Below are 13,044 nucleotides of genomic sequence, written 5' to 3'. Positions count from 1 at the left end.
ACCATGTTGTGCTGCTACCATGTTGTGCTGCTACCATGTTGTGCTGCTACCATGTGGTGATGCTACTATGTTGTGTTGCTACCATGTTGTGTTGATTCCATGTTGCACTGCTACCATGTTGCTCTGCTACCATGTTGTGCTGTTGTTCTGCTACCGTGCTGTGTTGCTTCCATGTTGTGCTGCTACCATGTTGTGCTGCTACCATGTTGTGCTGCTACCATGTGGTGATGCTACTATGTTGTGTTGCTACCATGTTGTGTTGCATCCATGTTGTTGTTCTACCATGGTGTGTTGCTACCATGTGGTGATGCTACTATGTTGTGTTGCTTTTATGTTGTGTTGCTTCCATGTTGCATTTCTACCATGTTGCTCTGCTACCATGTTGTGCTGTTGCGCTGCTACCATGTTGTGGTCCTACCATGTTTTCTGCTACCATGTTGTTCTGCTGCCATGTTGTGTTGCTACCATGTTGAGCTGCTGCCATGTTGAGCTGCTGCCATGCTGCTCTGCTGCCATGTTTAGCTTCTACCATGTTGTGCTGCTACCATGTTGTGTTGCTACCATGTTGTGTTGCTACCATGTTACACTGCTACCATGTTGTGCTGCTGCCATGTTGTTCTGCTACCATGTTGTGTTGCTACCATGTTGTGCTGCTACCATGTTGTGTTGCTAACATGTTGCACTGCTACCATGTGCAACTTCTACCATGTTGTGGTTCTACCATATTGTTCTGCTACCTTGTTGTTCTGCTACCTTGTTGTTCTGCTACCATGTTGTGCTGCTACCATGTTTCCTGCTGATATGTTGCTCTGCTGCCATGTTTCTGGCTCAGTATCTGGCAGAGTATTGTTACCCACTGGCTCAGTATCTGGCATAGTATTGTTACCCTCTGGCTCAGTATCTGGCAGAGAATTGTTACCCTCTGGCTCAGTATCTGGCACAGTATTGTAACCCTCTGGCTCAGTATCTGGCATAGTATTGTTACCCTCTGGCTCAGTATCTGGCAGAGTATTGTTAACCTCTGGCTCAGTATCTGGCAGAGTATTGTAACCCTCTGGCTCAGTATCTGGCATAGTATTGTTACCCTCTGGCTCAGTATCTAGCAGAGTATTGTTACCCTCTGGTTCAGTATCTGGCATAGTATTGTAACCCTCTGGCTCAGTATCTGGCATAGTATTGTTACCGTCTGGCTCAGTATCTAGCAGAGTATTGTTACCCTCTGGCTTAGTATCTGGCATAGTATTGTTAACCTCTGGCTCAGTATCTGGCATAGTATTGTGCCTTAGTAACCAAGGAAGAGAGTCTACATCAATGTTTCATGTTTTGATTCACACTGTGAACCTGTCATTCAGTAACTCATATGCAACAGTAAGCTGTGGTTTGATATTATGCTGTTTTCTGTCTGTGTTTCTCAGAGATCCTTCAGACCTGCGTCTGTTACGCTGAGACGACTCCACCAGTCAGCCCTGGATGGTCAGTAACAGCTCAGCTTGATCTCTCTCTCTCTCTCTCTCCTCTCTCAATTTAACACATTAAGCTTCTTCTGTCCTCAGTGTTTTTCTGACAGTATATATAGTATATATATATACAGTGCCTTGCGAAAGTATTCGGCCCCCTTGAACTTTGCGACCTTTTGCCACATTTCAGGCTTCAAAAAAAAAGAGATAAAACTGTATTTTTTGGGGAAGAATCAACAACAAGTGGGACACAATCATGAAGTGGAACGACATTTATTGGATATTTCAAACTTTTTTAACAGAGTTTGCTGCACTGAAAGTAAAGGGGCTGAATAATTTTGCACGCCCAATTTTTCAGTTTTTGATTTGTTAAAAAAGTTGGAAATATCCAATAAATGTCGTTCCACTTCATGATTGTGTCCCACTTGTTGTTGATTCTTCACAAAAAAATACAGTTTTATCTCTTTTTTTTTGAAGCCTGAAATGTGGCAAAAGGTCGCAAAGTTCAAGGGGGCCGAATACTTTCGCAAGGCACTGTATATAGAGGCTGTTGGTCTGATCTATACTAACATAGAACTAGGCTATATAGACCTTCCTAGATACAGGCTGTGTTGATTCTATACCAACCTCTCCTCTTGTCTCAGTTCAGACATCAGTAAACTGAGCTTGGAACATACTGGGGAGGTTTAAAACATTCCTGACTTCTTTCCTCGTCTCTCTCCTTCTCCCCTCTCCTCTTCAACCCCTCTCCTATCCTCTCCACCTCTCCTCCTCCTCTCGTCCTCGTCCTCCTCGTCCTCTCCTCCTCCTCCTCTCCTCCTCCTCCTCCTCCTCCTCCTCTCCTCCTCCTTCTCTCCTCCTCTTCTCTCCTCCTCTCCTCCTCCTCTCCTCCTCCTCCCAATCTCCTTCTCCTCCTCCATATCCTCCTCTCCTCCTCCTCCTCCTCCTCTCCTCCTCCTCTCCTCTCCTCTCATCCTCTTCTCTCCTCCTCCTCTCCTGCTCCTCCTCCTCCTCCTCCTGTCCTCCTCCTCCTCCTCTCCTCCTCCTTTCCTCCTCCTCCTCTCCTCCTCCTCCTTCTCCTCTCCTCCTCCTCCTCCTCCTCCTCCTCCTCCTCCCCTCTGCTCCTCTCCTCCTCCTCGTCCTCTCCTCCTCTCCTTCTCCTCCTCCTCCTCCTCCTCCCCTCTCCTCCTCCCATCTCCTCCTCCTCTCCTCCTCCTCCTCTCCTCCTCCCCTCTCCTCCTCCTCCCCTCTCCTCCTTCCATCTCCTCCCCTCTCCTCCTCCTCCTCCTCCTCCTCTCCTCCTCCTCCTCACCTCCTCTCCTCCTCCTCCTCCTCCTCCTCTCCTCCTCTCCTCCTCCTCCTCCCCTCTCCTCCTTCCCTCTCCTGCTCCTCTCCTCCTCCTCCTTCTCCTCCTCCTCCTCCCCTCTCCTCCTCCTCCTTCACCCCTCCAGTGGTAGATCATCCAGCCTCAGAGGACAATGTGACAGACAGTTTTGGCAGGTTCATCCAGGGTGTCCAGCCCCACCAGCTGACCCCCACCGTGCTCCACCGCAGTAAGAGGATGGTCCTAGACTCCATCGGAGTGGGACTACTGGGCAGCACCACACATGTCTTCCAGATGGCCCTGCAACACTGTCAGGTGAGAGAACAGAAGCCAACTTTATTGTCCATTGGTTACAATGTTTAATGTTACTGTCTATCCTCTGTCTGTCTGTATGCCTGTCAGATTGTATGTCTGTCTCTCTAACACCCCCTACTGTCTATCCTCTGTCTGTCTGTCTGTCTGTCTGTCTGTCTGTCTGTCTGTCTGTCTGATTGTCTGTCTGTCTCTCTAACGCCCCCCTACTGTCTATCCTCTGTCTGTCAGTCTGTCTGTCTGTCTGTCTGTCTGTCTGTCTGATTGTCTGTCTGTCTCTCTAACGCCCCCCTACTGTCTATCCTCTGTCTGTCTGTCTGTCTGTCTGTCTGTCTGTCTGTCTGTCTGATTGTCTGTCTGTCTGTCTCTCTAACGCCCCCCTACTGTCTATCCTCTGTCTGTCTGTCTGTCTGTCTGTCTGTCTGTCTGTCTCTCTAACGCTCCCCTACTGTCTATCCTCTGTCTGTCTGTCTGTCTGTCTGTCTGTCTGTCTGTCTGTCTGTCTGTCTGTCTGTCTGTCTGATTGTCTGTCTGTCTCTCTAACGCCCCCCTACTGTCTTTCCTCTGTCTGTCTGCCTGCCTGTCTGATTGTCTGTCTGTCTCTCTGATGCCCCCCTACTGTCTATCCTCTGCCTGCCTGTCTGAGTGTCTGTCTGTCTCTCTAATGCCCACCTACTGTCTATACTCTGTCTGTCTGTCTGTCTGTCTGTCTGTCTGTCTGTCTGATTGTCTGTCTGTCTCTCTAACGCCCCCCTACTGTCTATCCTCTGTCTGTCTGTCTGTCTGTCTGTCTGTCTGATTGTCTGTCTGTCTGTCTCTCTAACGCCCCCCTACTGTCTATCCTCTGTCTGTCTGTCTGTCTGTCTGTCTGTCTGTCTGTCTGTCTGTCTGTCTGTCTCTCTAACGCTCCCCTACTGTCTATCCTCTGTCTGTCTGTCTGTCTGTCTGTCTGTCTGTCTGTCTGTCTGTCTGTCTGTCTGTCTGATTGTCTGTATGTCTCTCTAACGCCCCCCTACTGTCTATCCTCTGTCTGTCTGTCTGTCTGTCTGTCTGTCTGTCTGTCTGTCTGTCTGTCTGTCTGTCTGTCTGATTGTCTGTCTGTCTGTCTAACGCCCCCCTACTGTCTCTGCAGCACATGTACGGTCCTGATGACATCAGCAGTGTGTACGGACGCAGAGGAACCAGACTCTCCCCAACCCTGGCTGCCTTCGTCAACGGAGTGGCTGTGAGTAGATATATTTACACTAGATCTGAACAGACACATGTTGAGTAGATATATTTACACTAGATCTGAACAGACACATGTTGAGTTGATATATTTACACTAGATCTGAACAGACACATGTTGAGTAGATATATTTACACTAGATCTGAACAGACACATGTTGAGTAGATATATTTACACTAGATCTGCACAGCCACATGTTCAGTAGATATATTTACAATATTTACACTAGATCTGCACAGCCACATGTTGAGTAGATATATTTACAATATTTACACTAGATGTGCACAGCCACATGTTGAGTAGATATACTAGCATGCCCCGCCCACCTGAGGATCTGTCATTTTCAGCCATCTATTTCCTGTGTTTGAGTGGTGCAAAATCAACTTGTCACCTCTTAAATGTGAAGTCCCCAATTTGGGGACTGTATTTGAATGTTGTTATTAAATTCAATCTGGTATGAGAACGGTAGCCCCTCTCTGCAGAAGCAGGGTGTCTGCGGAAAGCTGAGTATCTTGGCTATTGATTAATGCCGTCAAATATTTGGTATGACTTACTACCATATATGGGCATACGAATTTATAAGAACAGAATGAGCCGATGACCCTATTTCAAGATGGCTGCTACCTACATTCCGGTTAGCGTTGTGAAGCATAAGCGAAATAATACGTAATACACCGAAAGCCGGGACTCCACAGATCATGAGGATATCTTATTTGTCTGCCTGTGACCTTCCGTTATTGATCACCAGCCCCGAGATTCAAAATGTTCATTTTACAAGTTTTCACCAAACAGCAAACATCTTCCAAGGTAAGCTTCCATTTGTTCTGTGTTTGAGCTGTAGCTACATGGGGGAACACATCTGGCCTATTGCCATCTGATGATGTATGACTTAATGGGAACATCAAATGTCCACCGAGTGACTATCTGTGCACATCAAAAATATGATGTTGCCTGCTTACAACGCTTTGGCCTGAATGTCACGTCTGGAGGAAACCTGGCACCATCCCTACGGTGAAGCATGGTGGTGGCAGCATCATGCTGTGGGGATGTTTTTCATCGGCAGAGACTGGGAGACTAGTCAGGATCGAGGCAAAGATAAAGGGAGCAAAGTACAGAGATCCGTGATGAAAACCCGCTCCAGAGTGCTCAAGACCTCAAACTGGGGCAATGGTTCATCTTACAACAGGACAATGACCCTAATCACACAGTCAAGACAATGCAGGAGTGGCTTTGGGACAAGTCCTTGAGTGGACCAGCAAGAGCTGGTCCAACCATCCAACCTGACAGAGCTTGAGAGAATATGCAGAGAAGAATGGGAGAAACTCCCCAAATACAGGTGTAGCGTCATACCCAAGAAGACTCAAGGCTGTAATCGCTTCCAGAGGTTCTTCAAGAAAGTACTAAGTAAAAGGTCTGAATACTTATGTAAATGTGATATTTCAGTATTTTTTAAATAAAGTCTGTCTAACGCCTGTTTTTGCTTTGTCATTATGGGGTATTGTGATGTCATCATGGGGTATTGTGATGTCATTATGGGGTATTGTGATGTCATTATGGGGTGTTGGGATATCATTATGGGGTGTTGGGATGTCATTATGGGGTATTGTGATGTCATTATGGGGTATTGTGATGTCATTATGGGGTATTGTGATGTCATTATGGGGTATTGTGATGTCATTATGGGGTATTGTGATGTCATTATGGGCTATTGTGATGTCATTATGGGGTGTTGGGATGTCATTATGGGGTATTGTGATGTCATTATGGGGTATTGTGATGTCATTATGGGGTATTGTGATGTAATTATGGGGTATTGTGATGTCATTATGGGTTATTGTGATGTCATTATGGGGTATTGTGATGTCATTATGGGGTGTTGGGATATCATTATGGGGTATTTTAATGTCATTATGGGGTGTTGGGATGTCATTAGGGGGTGTTGTGATGTCATTATGGGGTATTGTGATGTCATTATGGGGTATTGTGATGTCATTATGGGGTATTGTGATGTCATTATGGGGTATTGTGATGTCATTATGGGGTATTGTGATGTCATTATGGGGTGTTGTGATGTCATCATGGGGTATTGTGACGTCATAATGGGGTATTGTGATGTCATTATGGGGTATTGGGATGTCATTATGGGGTATTGGGATGTTATGATGGGGTATTGTGATGTCAATATGGGGTATTGGGATGTCATTATGGGGTATTGTGATGTCATTATGGGGTGTTGGGATATCATTATGGGGTGTTGTGATATCATTATGGGGTGTTGTGATGTCATTATGGGGTATTTTGATGTCATTATGGGGTATTGTGATGTCATTATGGGGTATTGTGATGTCATTAGGGGGTGTTGTGATGTCATTATGGGGTATTGTGATGTCATTATGGGGTATTGTGTGTAGATTGATGAGAGTGAAAAAACAATTTAATCAATTTTAGAATAAGGCTGCAACCTAACAAAATGTGGAAAAAGGTCAAGGGGCCTGAATACTTTCCGAATGCACTTACGCGAATGAGGCACATCTAATTTTCTTCATTTTAACACAAAATATAAATGATAATATCTGAAACAATGAGGATATAGGTCAGGTAGAACATTATCCATAAGGGTGCAGTGCTCTAATGCCATGGCAGTACTTCAGCCAGACGGTGAGGATGGTGATAATGTACACAGCAGCCAGCCATGAGAACCCTGGCCTCACCTCACCTCACCTCATCTCTCCAGGGTTTCCCTGCTCTGTCTGAGCGTTAGAGACAGACAGACACAGACGGCAGAGAGGTAAAAATATCAGAGAGCTGACAGGCAGATCGTCATCTTGTCATGCTAAGATCATTTAGCTCCACCCTTGGCAGAGCTCAGAACTAAAACAGAACTAGAACAGAGATTAGAGTCCTGATGTCCAAAACAAGCTGGATATGTCAATAGGGTGGAGTCCAGCAGAGTGGACTGGCTGAAGTACATACTGAGTGAACATCCTTGTTGTTAAAACAATCTACCCTCTGTGCCCAATAACATGCTTAACTTAGAGCCTCTCTCTGTAGGATACATAAAGAGATATTCATGACTCTACAGTCCCTACACAGTCACTCTGACAGACCTGCTACCGTTATTATATTCCTGGGTCTCTACAGTCACTACACAGTCACTCTGACAGACCTGCTACCATTATTATATTCCTGGGTCTCTACAGTCACTACACAGTCACTCTGACAGACCTGCTACCGTTATTATATTCCTGGGTCTCTACAGTCACCACACAGTCACTCTGACAGACCTGCTACTGTTATTATATTCCTGGGTCTCTACAGTCACGACACAGTCACTCTGACAGACCTGCTACCGTTATTATATTCCTGGGTCTCTACAGTCACTACACAGTCACTCTGACAGACCTGCTACCGTTATTATATTCCTGGGTCTCTACAGTCACTACACAGTCACTCTGACAGACCTGCTACCGTTATTATGTTCCTGGGTCTCTACAGTCACTACACAGTCACTCTGACAGACCTGCTACCGTTATTATATTCCTGGGTCTCTACAGTCACTACACAGTCACTCTGACAGACCTGCTACTGTTATTATATTCCTGGGTCTCTACAGTCACTACACAGTCACTCTGACAGACCTGCTACCGTTATTATGTTCCTGGGTCACTACAGTCACTACACAGTCACTCTGACAGACCTGCTACCGTTACTATATTCCTGGGCCTCTACAGTCACTACACAGTCACTCTGACAGACCTGCTACCGTTACTATATTCCTGGGTCACTACACAGTCACTCTGACAGACCTGCTACTGTTACTATATTCCTGGGTCTCTACAGTCACTACACAGTCACTCTGACAGACCTGCTACTGTTACTATATTCCTGGGTCTCTACAGTCACTACACAGTCACTCTGATAGACCTGCTACCGTTATTATATTCCTGGGTCTCTACAGTCACTACACAGTCACTACACAGTCACTCTGACAGACCTGCTACTGTTATTATATTCCTGGGTCTCTACAGTCACTACACAGTCACTCTGACAGACCTGCTACCGTTATTATATTCCTGGGTCTCTACAGTCACTACACAGTCACTCTGACAGACCTGCTACCGTTATTATATTCCTGGGTCTCTACAGTCACTACACAGTCACTCTGACAGACCTGCTACCGTTATTATATTCCTGGGTCTCTACAGTCACCACACAGTCACTCTGACAGACCTGCTACTGTTATTATATTCCTGGGTCTCTACAGTCACTACACAGTCACTCTGACAGACCTGCTACTGTTATTATATTCCTGGGTCTCTACAGTCACTACACAGTCACTCTGACAGACCTGCTACCGTTATTATATTCCTGGGTCTCTACAGTCACTACACAGTCACTCTGACAGACCTGCTACCGTTATTATATTCCTGGGTCTCTACAGTCACTACACAGTCACTCTGACAGACCTGCTACTGTTATTATATTCCTGGGTCTCTACAGTCACTACACAGTCACTCTGATAGACCTGCTACTGTTACTATATTCCTGGGTCACTACACAGTCACTCTGACAGACCTGCTACTGTTACTATATTCCTGGGTCTCTACAGTCACTACACAGTCACTCTGCCAGTTATTACACCAGATAACTCTCTGACTGTTTACTGTCTGGTGTGGTTAACCAGCTGTCTTCCTTGGATTAGTGATGACACATTTACCATCAACCACTGAGTCTGTTAATAACAGGTGTCTTTATTCTGGGTCTGTTGTCCAGGATCACTGTGTCTGTTGTCCAGGATCACTGTGTCTGTTGTCCAGGCTAACTGTGTTTGTTATTCAGGCTAACTGTGTTTGTTGTGTGTCTGTTCTCCAGGCTAACTGTGTCTGTTCTCCAGGCTAACTGTGTTTGTTATTCAGGCTAACTGTGTTTTTTGTGTGTCTGTTATCCAGGCTAACTGTGTCTGTTCTCCAGAATAACTGTGTTTGTTGTGTGTCTGTTCTCCAGGCTAACTGTGTCTGTTCTCCAGGCTAACTGTGTTTGTTGTGTGTCTGTTCTCCAGGCTAACTGTGTCTGTTCTCCAGGCTAACTGGGTTTGTTGTGTGTCTGTTCTCCAGGCTAACTGTGTCTGTTCTCCAGGCTAACTGTGTTTGTTGTGTGTCTGTTCTCCAGGCTAACTGTGTTTGTTGTGTGTCTGTTCTCCAGGCCCACTCCATGGACTTTGATGACACCTGGCACCCTGCCACTCACCCGTCAGGGGCAGTCCTTCCTGCCCTGCTGGCGGTCAGTGATATGCTGCCCAGTAACAGCAAGCCTAGTGGGCGGGACTTCCTGCTTGCGTTCAATGTGGGTATAGAGATCCAGGGACGACTGATGAGATTCTCCAACGAGGCTCACAACATCCCCAAGAGGTAAGGACCCTGACCCCTGACCCCTAAACCTAACCCTGACACTAACCCACAACATCCCCAAGAGGTGAGATCAGTAACAACAGAACCTTGGAGTGTACACTTCAGAGACCAGAGGAAGGTAACATCAGAACCTTGGAGTGTGCACTTTTGAGACCAGAGGAAGGTAACATCAGAACCTTGGAGTGTACACTTTAGAGACAGGAGGAAGGTAACAGCAGAACCTTGGAGTGTGCACTTTAGAGACCAGAGGAAGGTAACATCCAAACCTTGGAGTGTACACTTTAGAGACAGGAGGAAGGTAACATCAGAACCTTGGAGTGTACACTTTAGAGACAGGAGGAAGGTAACAGCAGAACCTTGGAGTGTACACTTTAGAGACAGGAGGAAGGTAACATCAGAACCTTGGAGTGTACACTTCAGAGACAGGAGGAAGGTAACAGCAGAACCTTGGAGTGTACACTTTAGAGACCAGAGGAAGATAACATCAGAACCTTGGAGTGTACACTTTAGAGACCAGAGGAAGCTAACATCAGAACCTTGTTGAGTGTTGTGCTTCCTTAACAACTGCCCCCCCCCTCCCTCCAGGTTCCACCCCCCCTACTGTTGTTATTCCTTAACATCTGACCTCTCTATCCCTCCACCCCCCTCTCCCTCCAGGTTCCACACCCCTACTGTTGTTATTCCTTAACATCTGACCTCTCTCTCCCTCCACCCCCCTCTCCCTCCAGGTTCCATACCCCTACTGTTGTTATTCCTTAACATCTGACCTCTCTCTCCCTCCACCCCCCTCTCCCTCCAGGTTCCACCCCCCTACTGTTGTTCTTCCTTAACATCTGACCTCTCTCTCCCTCCTCCCCCCTCTCCCTCCAGGTTCCACACCCCTACTGTTGTTCTTCCTTTACATCTGACCTCTCTCTCCCTCCACCCCCCTCTCCCTCCAGGTTCTACCCCCCTACTGTTGTTATTCCTTAACATCTGACCTCTCTCTCCCTCCACCCCCCCTCTCCCTCCAGGTTCCAACGCCCTACTGTTGTTATTCCTTAACATCTGACCTCTCTCTCCCTCCACCCCCCTCTCCCTCCAGGTTCCACCCCCTATCTGTTGTTATTCCTTAACATCTGACCTCTCTCTCCCTCCACCCCCCTCTCCCTCCAGGTTCCACCCCCCTACTGTTGTTCTTCCTTAACAACTGACCTCTCTTTCCCTCCACCCCCCTCTCCCTCCAGGTTCCACCCCCCTACTGTTGTGGGTACTCTGGGTAGTGCAGCAGCCTGCGCCCGCCTCCTTTCTCTGGAACACTCCCAGTGTAGCCACGCCCTGGCCATCGCTGCCAGCCTATCAGGAGCCCCCATGGCTAACGCCGCCACCCAGTCCAAACCCCTCCACATCGGCAACGCAGCGCGGCTGGGGCTTGAGGCGGCTCTACTGGCCTCTAGAGGTCTGGAGGCCTCACCCAGGGTCCTGGATGACACCGCCGGGGTCGCAGGGTTCAGCGCCTTCTACGAGGACTACGCCCCACAACCTTTGGCCTCCCCAGAGGAAGAGGGGTTGCAGTTCCTCCTAGAGAACCAGGATATAGGGTTTAAGAGGTTCCCGGCCCACCTGGGGATGCACTGGGTGGCCGACGCTGCTGCCGCCGTACACAAACTGCTGCTGGGGGAGCAGGGGTCAGGGGGGAGTGGTCAGGCGTCAGGGGTCGTAGGTCAGGTCCAGGACATCCTGCTCAGGGTTCCCCGCTCCAAGTACATTGATCGTCCGTTCCCGGAGTCGGAGCATGAGGCCAGACACTCCTTCCAGTTCAACGCCTGCTCTGCCCTGCTGGACGGAGAGGTCACCGTGGACTCATTCTCCCAGGAAGCACTGCAGCGCCCCGACCTCTACTCCCTGCTGGGGCGTGTCCACGTCGAGCATCCCCATGACAACCCCGCTAACTTTGACCGCATGTACGGTGAGGTGCAGGTGACGCTGGTGGGCGGGGACGTCCTGAACGGACGCTGTGATACTTTTTATGGTCACTGGCGTAACCCTTTGACCAATGAGAGCCTGAGGAAGAAGTTCCGTAGCAACGCTGGGGCGGTCCTTCCCAGAGAGAAGGTGGAGGGTCTGATAGAGGCAGTAGAGGGACTAGACCGACTGGAGGACTGCTGTCCTCTGCTGGAGCAGCTACAGTGATCACACACAGAGCTACAGGGATCACACACAGAGCTACAGGGGTCACACACAGAGCTACAGGGGTCACACACAGAGCTACAGGGGTCACACACAGAGCTACAGGGGTCACACACAGAGCTACAGGGGTCACACACAGAGCTACAGGGGTCACACACAGAGCTACAGTGATCACACACAGAGCTACAGGGATCACACACAGAGCTACAGGGGTCACACACAGAGCTATAGGGATCACACACAGAGCTACAGGGGTAACACACAGAGCTACAGGGATCACACACAGAGCTACAGGGATCACACACAGAGCAACAGGGATCACACACAGAGCTACAGGGATCACACACAGAGCTACAGGGATCACACACAGAGCTACAGGGATCACACAGAGCTACGGGGATCACACACAGAGCTACAGTGATCACACACAGAGTTACAGGGATCACACACAGAGCAACAGGGATCACACACAGAGCTACAGGGATCACACACAGAGCTACAGGGGTCACACACAGAGCTACAGGGATCACACACAGAGCTACAGGGATCACACACAGAGCTACAGGGATCACACACAGAGCAACAGGGATCACACACAGAGCTATAGGGATCACACACAGAGCTACAGGGATCACACACAGAGCTACAGGGATCACACACAGAGCTACAGGGATCACACACAGAGCTACAGGGATCACACACAGAGCTACAGGGATCACACACAGAGCAACAGGGATCACACACAGAGCTATAGGGATCACACACAGAGCTACAGGGATCACACACAGAGCTACAGTGATCACACACAGAGTTACTTGGATCACACACAGAGCTATAGGGATCACACACAGAGCTACAGGGATCACACACAGAGCTACAGGGGTCACACACAGAGCTACAGGGATCACACACAGAGCTACAGGGATCACACACAGAGCTACAGTGATCACACAGAGTTACTTGGATCACACACAGAGCTACAGGGATCACACACAGAGCTACAGGGATCACACACAGAGCAACAGGGATCACACACAGAGCTACAGTGATCACACACAGAGTTACAGGGATCACACACAGAGCTACAGGGATCACACACAGAGCTACAGGGATCACACAGAGCTACGGGGATCACACACAGAGCTA

The 13,044-nt window shown here is 48.3% G+C and overlaps 1 protein-coding gene across 1 annotated transcript in view; it reads left to right on the top strand.

Annotated features, from left to right (window-relative positions):
* Window positions 1–11,901, top strand: part of LOC139391030 (immunoresponsive gene 1, like) — a 13,644-nt gene extending 1,743 nt beyond the window's left edge. Inside the window, exons 2-6 of the mRNA XM_071138503.1 lie at window positions 1,416–1,473; window positions 2,909–3,096; window positions 4,226–4,318; window positions 9,524–9,729; window positions 10,956–11,901. Coding sequence (XP_070994604.1) covers window positions 1,416–1,473; window positions 2,909–3,096; window positions 4,226–4,318; window positions 9,524–9,729; window positions 10,956–11,901 — 1,491 coding nt within the window. The remainder of the gene's footprint in view (window positions 1–1,415; window positions 1,474–2,908; window positions 3,097–4,225; window positions 4,319–9,523; window positions 9,730–10,955) is intronic.
* The last annotated feature ends 1,143 nt before the right edge of the window (window positions 11,902–13,044 follow it).

The sequence above is a fragment of the Oncorhynchus clarkii genome, chromosome 31 (assembly GCF_045791955.1).
Source record: "Oncorhynchus clarkii lewisi isolate Uvic-CL-2024 chromosome 31, UVic_Ocla_1.0, whole genome shotgun sequence".
Taxonomy (NCBI): Eukaryota; Metazoa; Chordata; class Actinopteri; order Salmoniformes; family Salmonidae; genus Oncorhynchus; species Oncorhynchus clarkii.
The sequence above is the reverse complement of the archived record's forward strand: the minus strand, read 5'-3'. Positions and strand labels throughout refer to the sequence as shown.